General features: G+C 34.9%; 1 protein-coding gene across 1 annotated transcript; it reads left to right on the top strand.

Moving 5' to 3' along the window:
* The first annotated feature begins 10,085 nt into the window (after positions 1–10,085).
* On the top strand, positions 10,086–12,777 carry LOC147867677 (uncharacterized). Its single transcript, XM_087315458.1, has 5 exons — positions 10,086–10,320; positions 10,985–11,098; positions 11,815–12,054; positions 12,170–12,223; positions 12,336–12,777. The coding sequence occupies exons 1-5, from the start codon at positions 10,210–10,212 to the stop codon at positions 12,447–12,449; spliced, it is 633 nt and encodes a 210-aa protein (XP_087171584.1). The 5' UTR covers positions 10,086–10,209; the 3' UTR covers positions 12,450–12,777.
* The last annotated feature ends 783 nt before the right edge of the window (positions 12,778–13,560 follow it).

Here is a 13,560-nt window from a genome sequence, read left to right as displayed (position 1 = left end):
AGTTGTGACATTTCAACAACCGGCTTGAAGGGTGCTCGTGTCCCATACCACAATCACAATCTTCGTGGCTCATACTTTGGAACAATGCAAGGAACATAGATAAGAAGACGAGATGAGAAAAAATAACAACAGGGATAATCGTGTACACAACCATGAAAGACTATACTTATATACTTAGACTTTCTCAAGCACATACATAAACCGTAAGAGTCAACATGTCAAATATTTGATGTATTGTTTCATGACTCAACCATGTGCATGGACATATTTTTAAATAGCTAAGGTTTGGACACATATACCACGTTTTATAACAATCTAATTACCCATGCACAATTTTTTCATCCTCCCTTTTTGTTCTAACCTTCATTTTGAGTAACATTCTATCACCTAAATTTATTTATGCAATGTCATGGCCAAAGATTTTTCATTAGTCAAAGGTTGTGGTTGGTCAATGCCTATGCTTAGTCAATGTTGAAGGGTTAACAAGTCAGCTATGACGGGCACAAATCTTTCTCAATGACAATCAATATAGATGTGATGGACCTCGTTTGGGTGGGATGCCTCCATGTGTGATATCAAACAATCATTGACATAAAGACTATATGATACGTAACAAGTCACCAATCCTCGCATTAATTTCCAAGACTTAGGCATATGTTGTGAATAGGTGGAAATGGCCAATGATCCATCAATTACATATTGTAAAATACTCAACAATTATGTTCTAAGAAATCTTTCTACTTACACACTAATGATCATCTTAACATCAGTAAGGATTACCTTGTATAGATAACCGAATACTACATTAAATGTTATATGGTTTCCCTTACAAGGAGTCTACTCAATGTGTAGAGAATATAGCCCTAAATAATGGGGGTGAGGAGTTGACTCTTTTTCCCAACCTTACTTAAAAAGTGTTCTTGTGAATATACATATATGAGTGGTACAAATGGACACATTTATGTGTATTTATTGTACTTGTCTTCTGGACGGTTTCCCATTGAAGGTCATTGTGACCAACAAGTTTGAGGAAGTAAGGGCCAACGGAAAATGGTGGTGGGATCATTTGGAGCGATCAAAGACTATACAATATAAATAAGAGATGGAAGCATGGTTGTTACAAAACACGTATTTTATGTTCATAATACTTTTTAGAATACTTCGAAATATTCTACATTTTAGAACTACCATTTAAAAATACTGAATGTATTATATGTATTCTACGTATTTAATGTTTCCAATAAGTTTAAAGAAGAAATCAAGAACCTATAATTTTCAAAATAAACTTCAAATTTTAAGAAGTATTTAAAAGTATTTTACATGTATTCTACATGTTTTATCCATAGAATACGTATTCTAAGTATTTAAAAAAATTTAGAATACTTAGCATACGCATGCATATTGTATGCTAAGTATCCTACAACTATGGGCGGAATACACATGGCTCCCTCTCCCTCTATAATTGAACCAAATCTCAACTAGTCCTTGATCAAGGTCAACGTTCAAGCTATGGCCCATGACATTGGTACGAGGCAGAATATTAGAAGGAAAAAATATAGTAACAAATGCTCTAGCCACGGTGATATCAAGTCACTGTGAAATTGGCAGACGATTGAATGTTGAGATTGGGTAATGCTAACCTAGGCCTCACGGGAGGATATATGAAAGTTTTCCCTTGAGAAGTTCTTTCTCGAGCATCAATGGTTGGTTATGCTGAATGGACATAAACCTGGCATGACTTGCAAGCCCTCCAAAGTATGTGAAGGTCCATGTAATCAAATATAAATGATAGGGGAAAAAGGACATGGAGTTGGAATAATAAGAAGGAAATGAGGATCTTGATAGCTACTTGTAAGATTCGTGAATCCATTTATCAGAAGGATGAACTATGTAAATACTGTATAGGTAATAAAAAATAAATGACATGGAGTATGTCAATTTATTCAAACATGGGAAGTAAGATATGGAGGAGTGGAAGTTAGAATATGATATGAAAGACATGTGTCCTCTACCATCTTAAATTTTTTTGAACAAATATAAGCATGAAGTTGAAAATAGATTACGATCATAACATACCACGACATGGCATATTCTATAATTGTGTTATTGAGTAATTGTATTTTGTGTGCAATTAGTCTTTACATGTTACAAGTAAAGATTGTTAAGAAACAAGTTCAACAAAAGCATGTGATGCTTATTGGTAACTGAGATCTTCTATAGTAGTTATTAGGAAATTCGCTACTATTAGACATATAGGTAAAACAACTATTTAGCTACTCACAACTAATTAGATGAATATGTAAGTCACTTATATACTTAGGTAAAAAAGTAAGAGTGAGTAGGAGAGTGTAGAGAAGAGAAAACAAACGAGATAGGTTTTTTCTGTGTGTAATGAAACAAAACGTATTTGGGATGTTGCAGAGGTGAGTCTCCTTCCCCTTTTCTTTCTCCCTTGAACACAAACGATCCACTGTGTACTAAGAAGAGTCGTAGCGCCATCTTAACATGGTATTAGAGCAAAGTTACTCGTAAAGAAGAACAATACAGATCTGAGAAATTTTCTCCATTTGCTGATCTGAATCAGAGAGGTTCTTGTGGAAGTTAATCGTAGCTAAAGCCCTAAATTGACAGAGAGATGGCTGAATCTGAAAATGGAAGCCAAATAGTCACAGAAAAACTGGATACAAACAAATTCCCTGTGTGGAAATTAAGAATGACAAATTTCTTGATGGGAAAACGATACTGGGATTACATTGAAGGAGACCTAGAAGAGGCTCCAGAGATCCCTGAAGAAAATGTAACTGTTGCACAAATCAAAGCATTTAAATATTGGAATCAAGGGGCAAGAAAAGTATTGCATTAGTTGTCACTTAGCATCTTAGATTCGATGCTTGGACATATACAAGATGCTTTGCTTCCAAAAGAATCTTGGGACAGTTTGGTGAAACTTTTTGCAGTAAACACAAAGGCAAGAAAACTTCAGTTGAAGGCTGAATGAAATACCTTGGAAAAAGGTAAAATGTTAGTCAATGAGTATGCTTTGGAAATAAAAAGCATATGTGAATCACTTGCTTCTATTAATGTGAAGGTAGAAGATGATGATAAAGTAGAAGTATGCTTAAGGGGTTTAGGACGTCAATATAAAAGTTTCAAAACATCCATTCTCACAAGGGATAGTATCCCAAGTTTTGCAGATCTGGTTTCAATGCTAGTAGTGGAAGAAAGAAATATGATTGAAGATACAAACAAAGGGAACTTTGAAACTGAGGGGCAAGCTCTCTACAATGGTGTTGGAAGAGGCTGAGGAAGAGGCCATGGCAGATTTGGTTCAACTTGAACCACTAATAATTATCAAGGAAAAGGACAACAAGCTATGAGTGGAAGAAATAACATGAGAGGCAGGGGGAGCAATCGAGGCAGAGGTAAGCAAACTTATTTGAGTGATGATGGTTGTTGGTATTGTAGAAAACTAGGCCATACACAAGCCATACACAAGTTGAATGTTATAAAAAGCAAAATGATGAAAAAAGAGAGAAGAGACAACAAAATAACTATGCTTCAACTAGTGGAAACTGTGACAAAGAGGGTGCTTTTGTGATGCAACATGAAATAGCAACAATGGTTGAAAGTTCATAGAGATGTAATGAAGATTATATGTGGTATGTAGATTCAGGGGCATCTAATCATATGATAGAACATGCAAATTGGTTTGAAAGTTTAAGAGAACCAAATATTCCTAGTTATGTACAGACATGTGACAATACTATTCATACAATCGAACATGTAGGAGATATTCCATTGTGGGAAGAAAGAGGGAAAACAAAGTATACGTTGAATGTTATGCATGTTCCAAATCTTGCAAAAAATCTAATTTTTGTTAGACAGATAGTAGAGCAAGGAATGCAAGTAAAGTTTAAGCAAAGTGGATGCTTTATAGAGAAACATGGTAAGCTGATAACAAAAGGAAAACTTCTAAAATGACCACAACCATGTTTGCAGGAGGATTGAATGTAATCTTAGATGTAGAAGTGTGACATAAACGAATCAAACACATAAGTATGCAAACTTTGCAAAATATGTTGAGAAAAAATGTAGTGGCTGGACTACCAAAGTTGAAAGATTGTGAGATGAGCAAAATATGTGAAGCGTGTCAAAATGGAAAGCAAAATAGGCTGCCTTTCCCTCATGAAGGACATATAAGCAAAAACTTGTTGGATTTGGTACATACATATGTATGGGGACCTACAAAAAAATGCCTCAATTGGTGGTTGCAGGTTTTACGTAACATTCATTGATGATTGCTCAAGGAAAACATGGGTTTACTTCATGAAAGAGAAGAGTGAAGTATTTGAGTGTTTTCATAAGTTCAAATGCATGGTAGAAAAGCAATCCGAAACGAGGATAAAATGTTTAAGGTCTAATGGAGGAGGAGAATACTTCTCAAATGAAATTTATGATTTTCTATGCAATCAAGGAATAAGAAGATAGATAGTTCACATGTAGATATACTCCACAGCAAAATGGAGTGGCTGAGAGGAAAAACATAACTTTGGTAAACATAGCAAGAGCTTTGATGACTGAAAAAATTATGTCATTGTATTACTGAGCTGAAGTTGTAAATACAACAAATTATATTCTAAATAGACGCATAACATCTGGAGTACATGTAGTAACTCTTGAAAAATGTTTCTATGGTAGGAAACCTAGTTTAGGACACTTAAAAGTGTTTGGATGCATTGGCTATGTTCATGTACCTACTGAAGTAAGAAATAAGCTTGATCGAAAAGCTGAAAAATGTGTTTTTGTGGGATATTCAGAGGAGCAAAAAGGGTATAAATGTTATAACCCTTTGACAAAAAAGATTGTAGTAAGCCATGACGTGATATTTGATAAGTTGGGTAGTTGGTACAACCCAAAACATAATGGAGAAACTGATGAAGACAATGAAAATGAAGATAGAAACAAATCTGAAAATGAAAGTGATTGCCATGGAAATGGAAATAAGGTTGGACAACAAAGTCCAACATCGATAGCATGTATTGGACCATCTACAAACTCAGGTAGTAAATCTGATTCAAATGCTTGGAGTGGGAAAAATGTAAGACATAAAAAATATGATGATAAAAAGGGAAAAGAGAAGATGCCATAATATGAAATGTTTGATGAAGGATCTAGAAACATGGAAGATATAGATTCAAATGTATCATTGGATGATGAGCTAGGTACACAAGCCTTGAAAATCCCTGGTGTTGAAAGAGCAATGAAAGATGCAAATCAGAAACTGAGAAGATTAGATAGAAAGAAAAAAATTGTTGAAAGATATGGTTATGATACATACATGGCTATGCATTATGCATATATGTCTAAAGTGGTACAAATCCCTGATCCAAATAGTTTTAAAAAAGTTGAGAAGAAATGGGTGAATGCAATGCAAGAAGAAATAGATGCATTGGTTGAAAAGAAAACATGGGATTTGGTAAAGTTGCCAAAAGGAAAAAATGTGGTAGGTCGCAAATGGGTCTACAAAACAAAGCATGATTCCAATGAGAATGTAAGTAGACATAACGCAAGACTTGTTGCAAAGGGATATGCCCAAATGCAAGGAATTGATTATGATGAGTCGTTTTGCATTGGTTGCAAAAATGGCAACCTTGAGGACACTACTTGCTGTAAGTGCAGCCAAAAGATGGGTTCTACACCATATGGATGTAAAAAATGGTTTTTTACTTGGTAACTTAGAAATTGAAGTATACATGTGTCAACCACCAGGTTTTGAAGATAAGAAGCATCCAAAATATGTTTGTAAGCTGAAAAAGGCTCTCTATGGACTAAAACAAGCACTGAGAGCATGGGATAAGGAACTTTCAAAATCTCTGAAAAAAATTGCTTTCAAAATGTCAAAGGTTGATCCATCATTGTATGTAAAGATTGTGAATGATTACATTGTTGTGATTTTGATTTATGTAGATGATTTAATCATTGGAGGTGATTCTATGGATGAAATAAGCAAACTAGATTTTTTTTTGGCAAGGCAGTTTCATATGAAGGATTTGGGAGAGTTGAAATACTTTCTTGGTATTGATATGACCATATTTGAATGTGGAATATATATGCTGCAAAAACAATATGTTACAACAGTGTTGAAAAAATATGGAATGTTTGGATGCAAACCTATTGATGTACCACTAGATAAGAACTGCAAATTGAGAGCTGATTTGGGAGCAAAAATTGCAGATGTGAACATGTGCAAGTCTATGGTGGGCAACCTCATATACTTGACTATAACAAGACCTAATTTAAGTTATGCAGTTGGATTAGTTAGCCAGTTTATGCAACATCCAACAAAGCCACGTTTGGATTGCATTAGAAGAATTTTGCGGTATGTAACAACTACTCAAAACCATTGACTGTTTTACAGGGCTGATCTGGACATAAAGTTTCAAGGATATACAGATGTTGATTGGGCTGGAAGCCAAACTTATAGAAGATCCATAAGTGGATATATGTTTACATTGGGAAGTGTAACTATTTCATGGAGTAGCAAGAAACAAACTATTGTTGCATTATCAAGTATTGAAGCTGAATATAGAGGAGCTGCAATTGCCACTTGTGAAGAAGTATGGATTAGAAGATTGCTTGCTGATTTGGGAGAGTATATAGATGGTGTAGTCAAACTTTGGTGTGATAATATGAGCAACATTCAGCCCGCAAAAAACACAGTGTTCCATGCAAGAACAAAGCACATTGAAGTGCATTATCACTTTGTTAGAGAAAAAGTGATTGATGGAGAAGTAGATATAGTGTACGTGAGTACAAATCAACAAGTTGCTAACATTCTTACGAAGGGACTGAGCATAGAAAAAAAACATACACAATTTAGGGACATTATGGGAGTTATAAGCATTGATATGATAGCTGCATGATGGAAAAGAAGATTGAAGATGATCTCAAGAGTGGATAAGTTGAGCTTGAGGGGGAGTGTTAAGAAACAAGCTCAACAAAAGCATGTGATGTTTATTGGTAATTGAGATCTTCTCTAGTAACTATTAGGAAATTAGCTACTATTAGACATATAGGTAAAACAACTATTTAGCTACTCACAACTAATTAGTTGAATATGTAAGTCACTTATATACTTAGGTAAAAAAGTAAGAGTGAGTAGGAGAGTGTAAAGAAGAGAAAATAGACGAGAGAGGTTTTTTCTATGTGTAATGAAACAGAACATTTTTGGGATGTTTCAGAGGTGAGTCTCCTTCCCCTTTTCTTTCTCCCTTGAACACAAACGATCCTGCACATCACGATCCGACGTGCACTAAGAAGAGCCGTAACGCCTTCTTAACAAAGAATCCAACAATAACAATTTTGGCGACCATGATGAACTACTAAACAATGGGTAGACAAAACTAATGCATGTCATTAGATCGCGGATCATGTATATTAGAAGAAAGGAGGAAAACATAGTTGACAACAACAAAGGAAACACTAAAGTCCTTGAAACTTCTAATGCATGTGTGTTAATCATGTACAAAATATACTAAAATAATTTATTCAAATATGATGAAGAAATCACTAGCTTCTTTGGACATATTCAAGACAAGGTTATTGAGGAAGTGACACAAAATGAAACATGGGGAACCAACAAATGCAACGAAGTACGACTTCAAAGAAACTCAATGCAAAGTGAACTAAGTGGCGTGTTGGTGTGTTAAAGCCATCACTAAAAGAAACTCATTCATAATTGGCAGTTAAAGAAACCCTTTTGCATGAATATAATATGGGAGGGTAATCTCACATCAACTACATACATGCCATCATCATTCACATTCGACTTCACCATCAAACATGGTTGATCTTCAATCAAATGATGATAACGTCTTTCCATCTCCCACTCAATCAAGGGTCACCTTAGAAGAACTTGAGGTGCCAAGCGAATATATACTTGCAATTGCCCAAATATGTAAGAATGTTACATTTTGTGTGTGTACGGGCTATAGAATTTTAGATTTTTTCAATAGCCATCTATTGGTGTTAAGTAAGGATGCCTATTGTCACCAACTCTATTTGGCCTATGAGTTGATGAATTAAAACAAATGATTGCCAAGTTTGTAAAGGAAGACGACATTGAAGAACTTTGTCATTGGGAATGCAGTCGTTGAGATGATGCCATACTTTTGGCCTACTTTAGGAGATGCACAAAAGCTTATAAGGACATTGAAAGAGTTTTTCATGTCTACGAACTTGAGTGTTGATAACTCTAAAACAAAGATGATGCTTGTGAAGAGCCAAAATAAGGATAATCCATGCATTATGTATAGTAATGAACCACTTGAAACTATAGAAAGTTTAAGTACCTTGGCCTTGAAGTTCCTTCAAATCAAAGATGGAAAGGATATGCTACCCACTACCTAGAGGTAGGAAAGCCAACATATTATGTATTTGAGGACACATGCAATCATTGAGAAATTAAGTGTTGGATCCTCAAAAAAATAGCTTTTCGACACTTTGGTGACTTTGGTGCTTCTTTATGGGGTGGAAGTAATGGGCGGTAACATCTCTGGTACATGCTTAAGATTCAAAGAAGCCCCTACATTGACTTGCAAGAGTCACATGGAAAACAAGCAAAAATATCTAGAAGACACATAAAAACAAAATTTTGTGTTCTAGTTGAATACAAGATATAATAAAGGTGGTTCAGAAGATGTGATGCAACACACTTGCTTCATGATGCATCAATATATTACTATGTGAATGAGGCATTTTTTCAATGCCAATGTATCATGACATGGTAAAAATGTGGATGCTTACACTTCACACATTATATTAAATAAGTTGCACCAAACTACATAACCATGTTCTTCATTGAGCGGGGAAACTGTACACATCAATACATGTTAAAGCCCATCCGTTTCTCATCTGAACCATTGTTTCTAAAAAAGAATGCCTATCTTTCTAAGAAAGAATGCCACCATTTTTGGTTGAGATTGTACGCCTCGAAAGATAAGTTTAAGCAAAGAAACTCTATAGGCCACCATATGATCATACAATTCAGTATATTTGCCTTGCCAAGTCATTTAGGAGTACAATATGATTCCATGTCAACAAAGAAATACTAGAATTCTCTCTTTTCTTCCACATTGAATTCATCACTTTGTCAATAGCCTTCGTTGACCATAAAATTCAAGGAGATAATAAGAATCCATGGGTATCATATTTGACTACACCATCTTAAGTCTTACACGAAAAGGTCAAGGTTGTTTGTGACGTCTAAATATATAAACTTCTCTTCAAGCTGTTTGTACAATCAGTCAATAAGCTTAACATGATATAGACCTTCACCTAAATTGGAAAGTCTAGATGTTAACAAACCACTCATCATCTACCACGACTACCCAAGCTTATTTATATCTCATTTAGTATGCGAAATGAGAACTCAGAACGAAAGGTGTCTCCAGAGGTGTGAATTATTTCAACACTTATTCGAATGAGGTCGATATTTTTGTTCATCCAAGACTGAAAACCCGACAAAAGAAATCATAGATTGTGCATAAGGCTATTCTCATGTAATAATAGGTCTATATATATAACAAACCATTCTTGCTTCTCCTCTTAGATAAAAACATACATATGTCAAAGACAACGTGATACAGAGCAATGCCCCATTACAATGCGAGAATTACTTTAGACATAATCATCATCATCATCTATCTAATCAGAGTGTGAATCGGCTTGCGGTTCCTTTTCCTTCTTCTTCTTCTTCTAATTGTTGTTGTCCGGACAAGTGTGAACACAGGAAGACAGGGGTTCCCAAAAGAAAAATATCTTCAACCCTCCTCCCTGTCTGAGAAGATACTCTCTCTCCCTCCCTCATATACAAATTTATGGTAAATATTAATTAAGCAATAAATCGTTTAAAAAACAAATAATTAAAAAAAAAAAACCCCCAAAAATGGGTAATTGTTACAAAATAAATCCTGGAAAAAAGAAAACCTCTGAGGTCATTGCAGAGAAGAAGCTGAAGGAGGATTAGTAGGTTCTGTGTTGGAAGAAGGAGAAGAGAAGAGAAGAGATAGGGAAGAAGAGGAGGAGAGATTGAGAGTAGAGAAAGAGCTAGAGAAGAAACAGAGAAGAGGATATATCTATCTATCTATCTATCTATCTATACATAGATACATACATACATACATAGAGAGAGAGAGACAGAGGATTACCATGGCTTGTGATTTGAGGAGGGATGTAACAGAGCTCAAGCTCCTCCTTAGCCAAGCCAAGCGTCCACACGTCCATCTCTTCCTTTCTTCTCAAATTGGAACCCTAGAAAAGGTCTGTTTTTCTATTACCTTCTCTTTTTTCTCTTTCACACACACACACACACACACACACACCCCAGAGTAGAGAATAAAGATTTTTTTTTTTGTTGATTTGCTCTTTATTTTCATTTTAATTTTGGTTATCTCTTTTATATGGGCTTTCTCTGAAGTTTTTAGTAAAAACACAAATTGTTAGTTATTTGCTCTTTATTTTCATTTTAATTTTGGTTATCTGTTATACACTGTCTTCACACACGCACACACACATAGTAGAGAATAAAGTAAAAACACAAATTTTTGATTTGCTCTTCATTTTCTTGTTAATTTTGGTTATCTCTTTTATATGGGCTTTCTCTGAAGTTTTTAGTTATTTGTTAGTTTAGAAACATTCTCGGCTATATGTTTTCCCCAAATTTATTTATTTGTGTATTTTCTATGGTTCTTTTCCGGCTGATGTTTTCTGTAGAATCTATGGTGTTTATTATTGATGAAGTATCTCTCTCTCTCTCTCTGCTGCGTGTGTATGTTTTCCTAAGATGTTTGTTTAGTATCTAGCTTCTATTTGTATTGTGGAAGAAGTGGGTTCTTCTTTGTTTTATTTTGTTCAATTGAAGCTTGAAACCTAGCTTTGTTTTCTTCCATCTCTTCTTTGGCGCCTTTGTCTCCGTTGTTTCCAGCTTGCTACTGATGCAGAATTAAGAGCTGCTTCAGAGGAAGGGCCCACTATCCCTGAAGTTCACTACGTTACCCTCAATAACCTATCTTGGGAGCAGGACAGTGAAAGAGTAAAGGTTAGTTTTAGTTTAAGATAAATGGGTTTGTTAAGTTTTATTGTATGTAACTATTTAGTTATAATTCTCAAGCAGTGATGTAATTACTATAATTTTCTTATAACACTTTGCCCATTTTGAATACCATTTTGGTCTTCAAGGAACTTTTTGCTGTAAATTTGAAACTGATTTTAGTGTGCAAAGAACCATCTGGGCCATTTTGGCCTAAAATTTGAAATGCATTGAAGTCTTAAAAGAAATTTTTCTTTAACCAAACTTGTTGGGGGTTTGAGGAGGATTTTGGACTTGTAATGAAGCCTCAACTTTTTCCAAGGCTGTGAAAATGTATATTCATAAGTCAAAGAAATCCAGAGGTTTGCAAACACCCTCTTAAACACTCATCAATCTTGGGATTATTTGATACTTTTGCAAGCTGTTGTAATTCTCCCCTACTTTCAAGAAATTGAAAATTATGGAACTATGTTTCATTAGCTTTTTCCAGGAGTATAGGTGAGAGTGTTTCCTTTTGTTTTAAGGCTATAGTGTCACTTCGCTTTGAAATGTAGTTTTTGTATCAGATAACCTCTTGGAAGCCATGACAACTGTCAACTGCCTTTAACCCAAAAACGGTTAATAACTTAAATATGAAGTTTCTGATTGTGGTTTTCTATTATTTTAAGCCTTATTTTAGTGTTGCTGTAAGTTATCCTCTTTTTAATCACCTCTCTTTTATATAGATCTATGTATCCTTGGAAGGTGTTACGGAAGAGAACGTGACATCAAAGTTTGAGGATTGGACATGCGAAGTGAAGATTCACAATGTTGAAGGAAAAAATTATCGGTTTTTGATTCAAAAACTTCATAAAGTCATCGATCCTGATGCTTGTCGAATTATCATCAAGCCTAAAAGAATAATAATCTCCTTGAGGAAACTCGAAGAGGAGGATTGGAAAGAATTGTATTTTAAAGAAGATAAGGTAGAGGTTACCTATGAATACTGTATCTGCAGCAATGGATTTATTATTTCAGTTCTACTGTTATCTTGAATTGACACATATTTGATTGATGTTTGTTTATGTCAAAAAAATCAAGTCTGAAGAGGAGTCTAAGAAGGAACCCATGGCTAGATTGATGGAGATGATGAGGGTAAAATTAACTATACATAAATTTATCTATGGGAGCTTAATTGATGCGAAAACAATGCATTTATTCTTTATTGTTCTTTTGTTTAGCTAACATGTATTCATTGTGCATGCAGAATATGTACGATGATGGAGATGAAGACATGAAGAAGACCATATCAGATGCTTGGACAACATATCGATCAACATACAAACCTGGATTTAAGAAACCTATATCTTCCAAAAAGTAGAAAAAATGCCTAGCAGAGAAGCAAAGTTATGGAAAAAACATTCAGCAAAAGTTTTAGAGGCTTCTCTCTTTCTATCTCAAGGACCAAGAGTTCTAGAATTTTGCTGAATTTTGTTTAACAAAAGCATGGTGTTCTTTGAAGGAATACTTTATAGGTTCTTTTGTACATGGTAAAGACTAGCGAAAATGTTTTTTATCTTTCATACCATGGGAGTTATTCAGAATTTCCATATCTAACTCATGTATATCTTGTTTTGGATCAACACAAGATTTGTTGATCTATTCTTCTTTCATGTTGTTGAAGGATGGGTTATATCATTGTTTTATGTGTGTGATCTGTTTTCATAGCTGGACTGATTTTATATTATGAAAACATTGTGGTGCATTGTTGAATCCAGTATTTGAGGAATTTTCCTAATCTAAACTTGCATACTTTGGTTTTTACTATTTGGAATAAATCTCCAACCAAGATGTATTACCTCAGCAAGATACCAGAGATATGGAATTGGTTTAATTTGCTTTGATGGTACTACAGAAGTGCAGATTTTCTGGAAGGGGCTAAGTTAAGCCAACATTTCTGTGGTTATTCCCCAGAACTTCATTTTGGAATTAACTTATAGATATTTGGTTGCATTTCCAAAGCTACCACACAATTCATCCAAATTTTCAATTGGCTAAGATTTTTAGAATTATGCTATGTGTGGTCATCATTCAACCATAGGGCCTTTAATCAACTTGCCATGGATAAATTCTATTTTATTCTTGCAGTCACATAGGCAATCGTTGCCTGTGTCCAGGTCCATGATATTACCCGACAACTCAAGTTCTTTTGAGTGAAGGTTACTATACTAATATTCAGGTTTCCCACTAATAACATAGGATTACGCAGACTAGGAGGTCATGGGTTCAACCCCTTCATTCCATAGTGGTATCCAATAAATTAAGGAGAGGAGTAATAGAGGTGAGAGTATTGGGTGTCGAACCCAAGATCTAGAGCTAGCGGTGTAACAACTTACCACTAGGGTAAGGTAATTATGGTGTGTGAGAGACAGGATCATTATGTATTCCACCATATTATTGATTTATTTAGGAGTAAATTACAAGATACACTA

This window comes from Azolla caroliniana, unplaced genomic scaffold (genome assembly GCF_043228905.1).
Source record: "Azolla caroliniana isolate FFs.n. ecotype wild unplaced genomic scaffold, voAzoCaro1.0.p SCAF_2, whole genome shotgun sequence".
Taxonomy (NCBI): Eukaryota; Viridiplantae; Streptophyta; class Polypodiopsida; order Salviniales; family Salviniaceae; genus Azolla; species Azolla caroliniana.
This window is presented reverse-complemented; position numbering and strand designations above follow the sequence as displayed.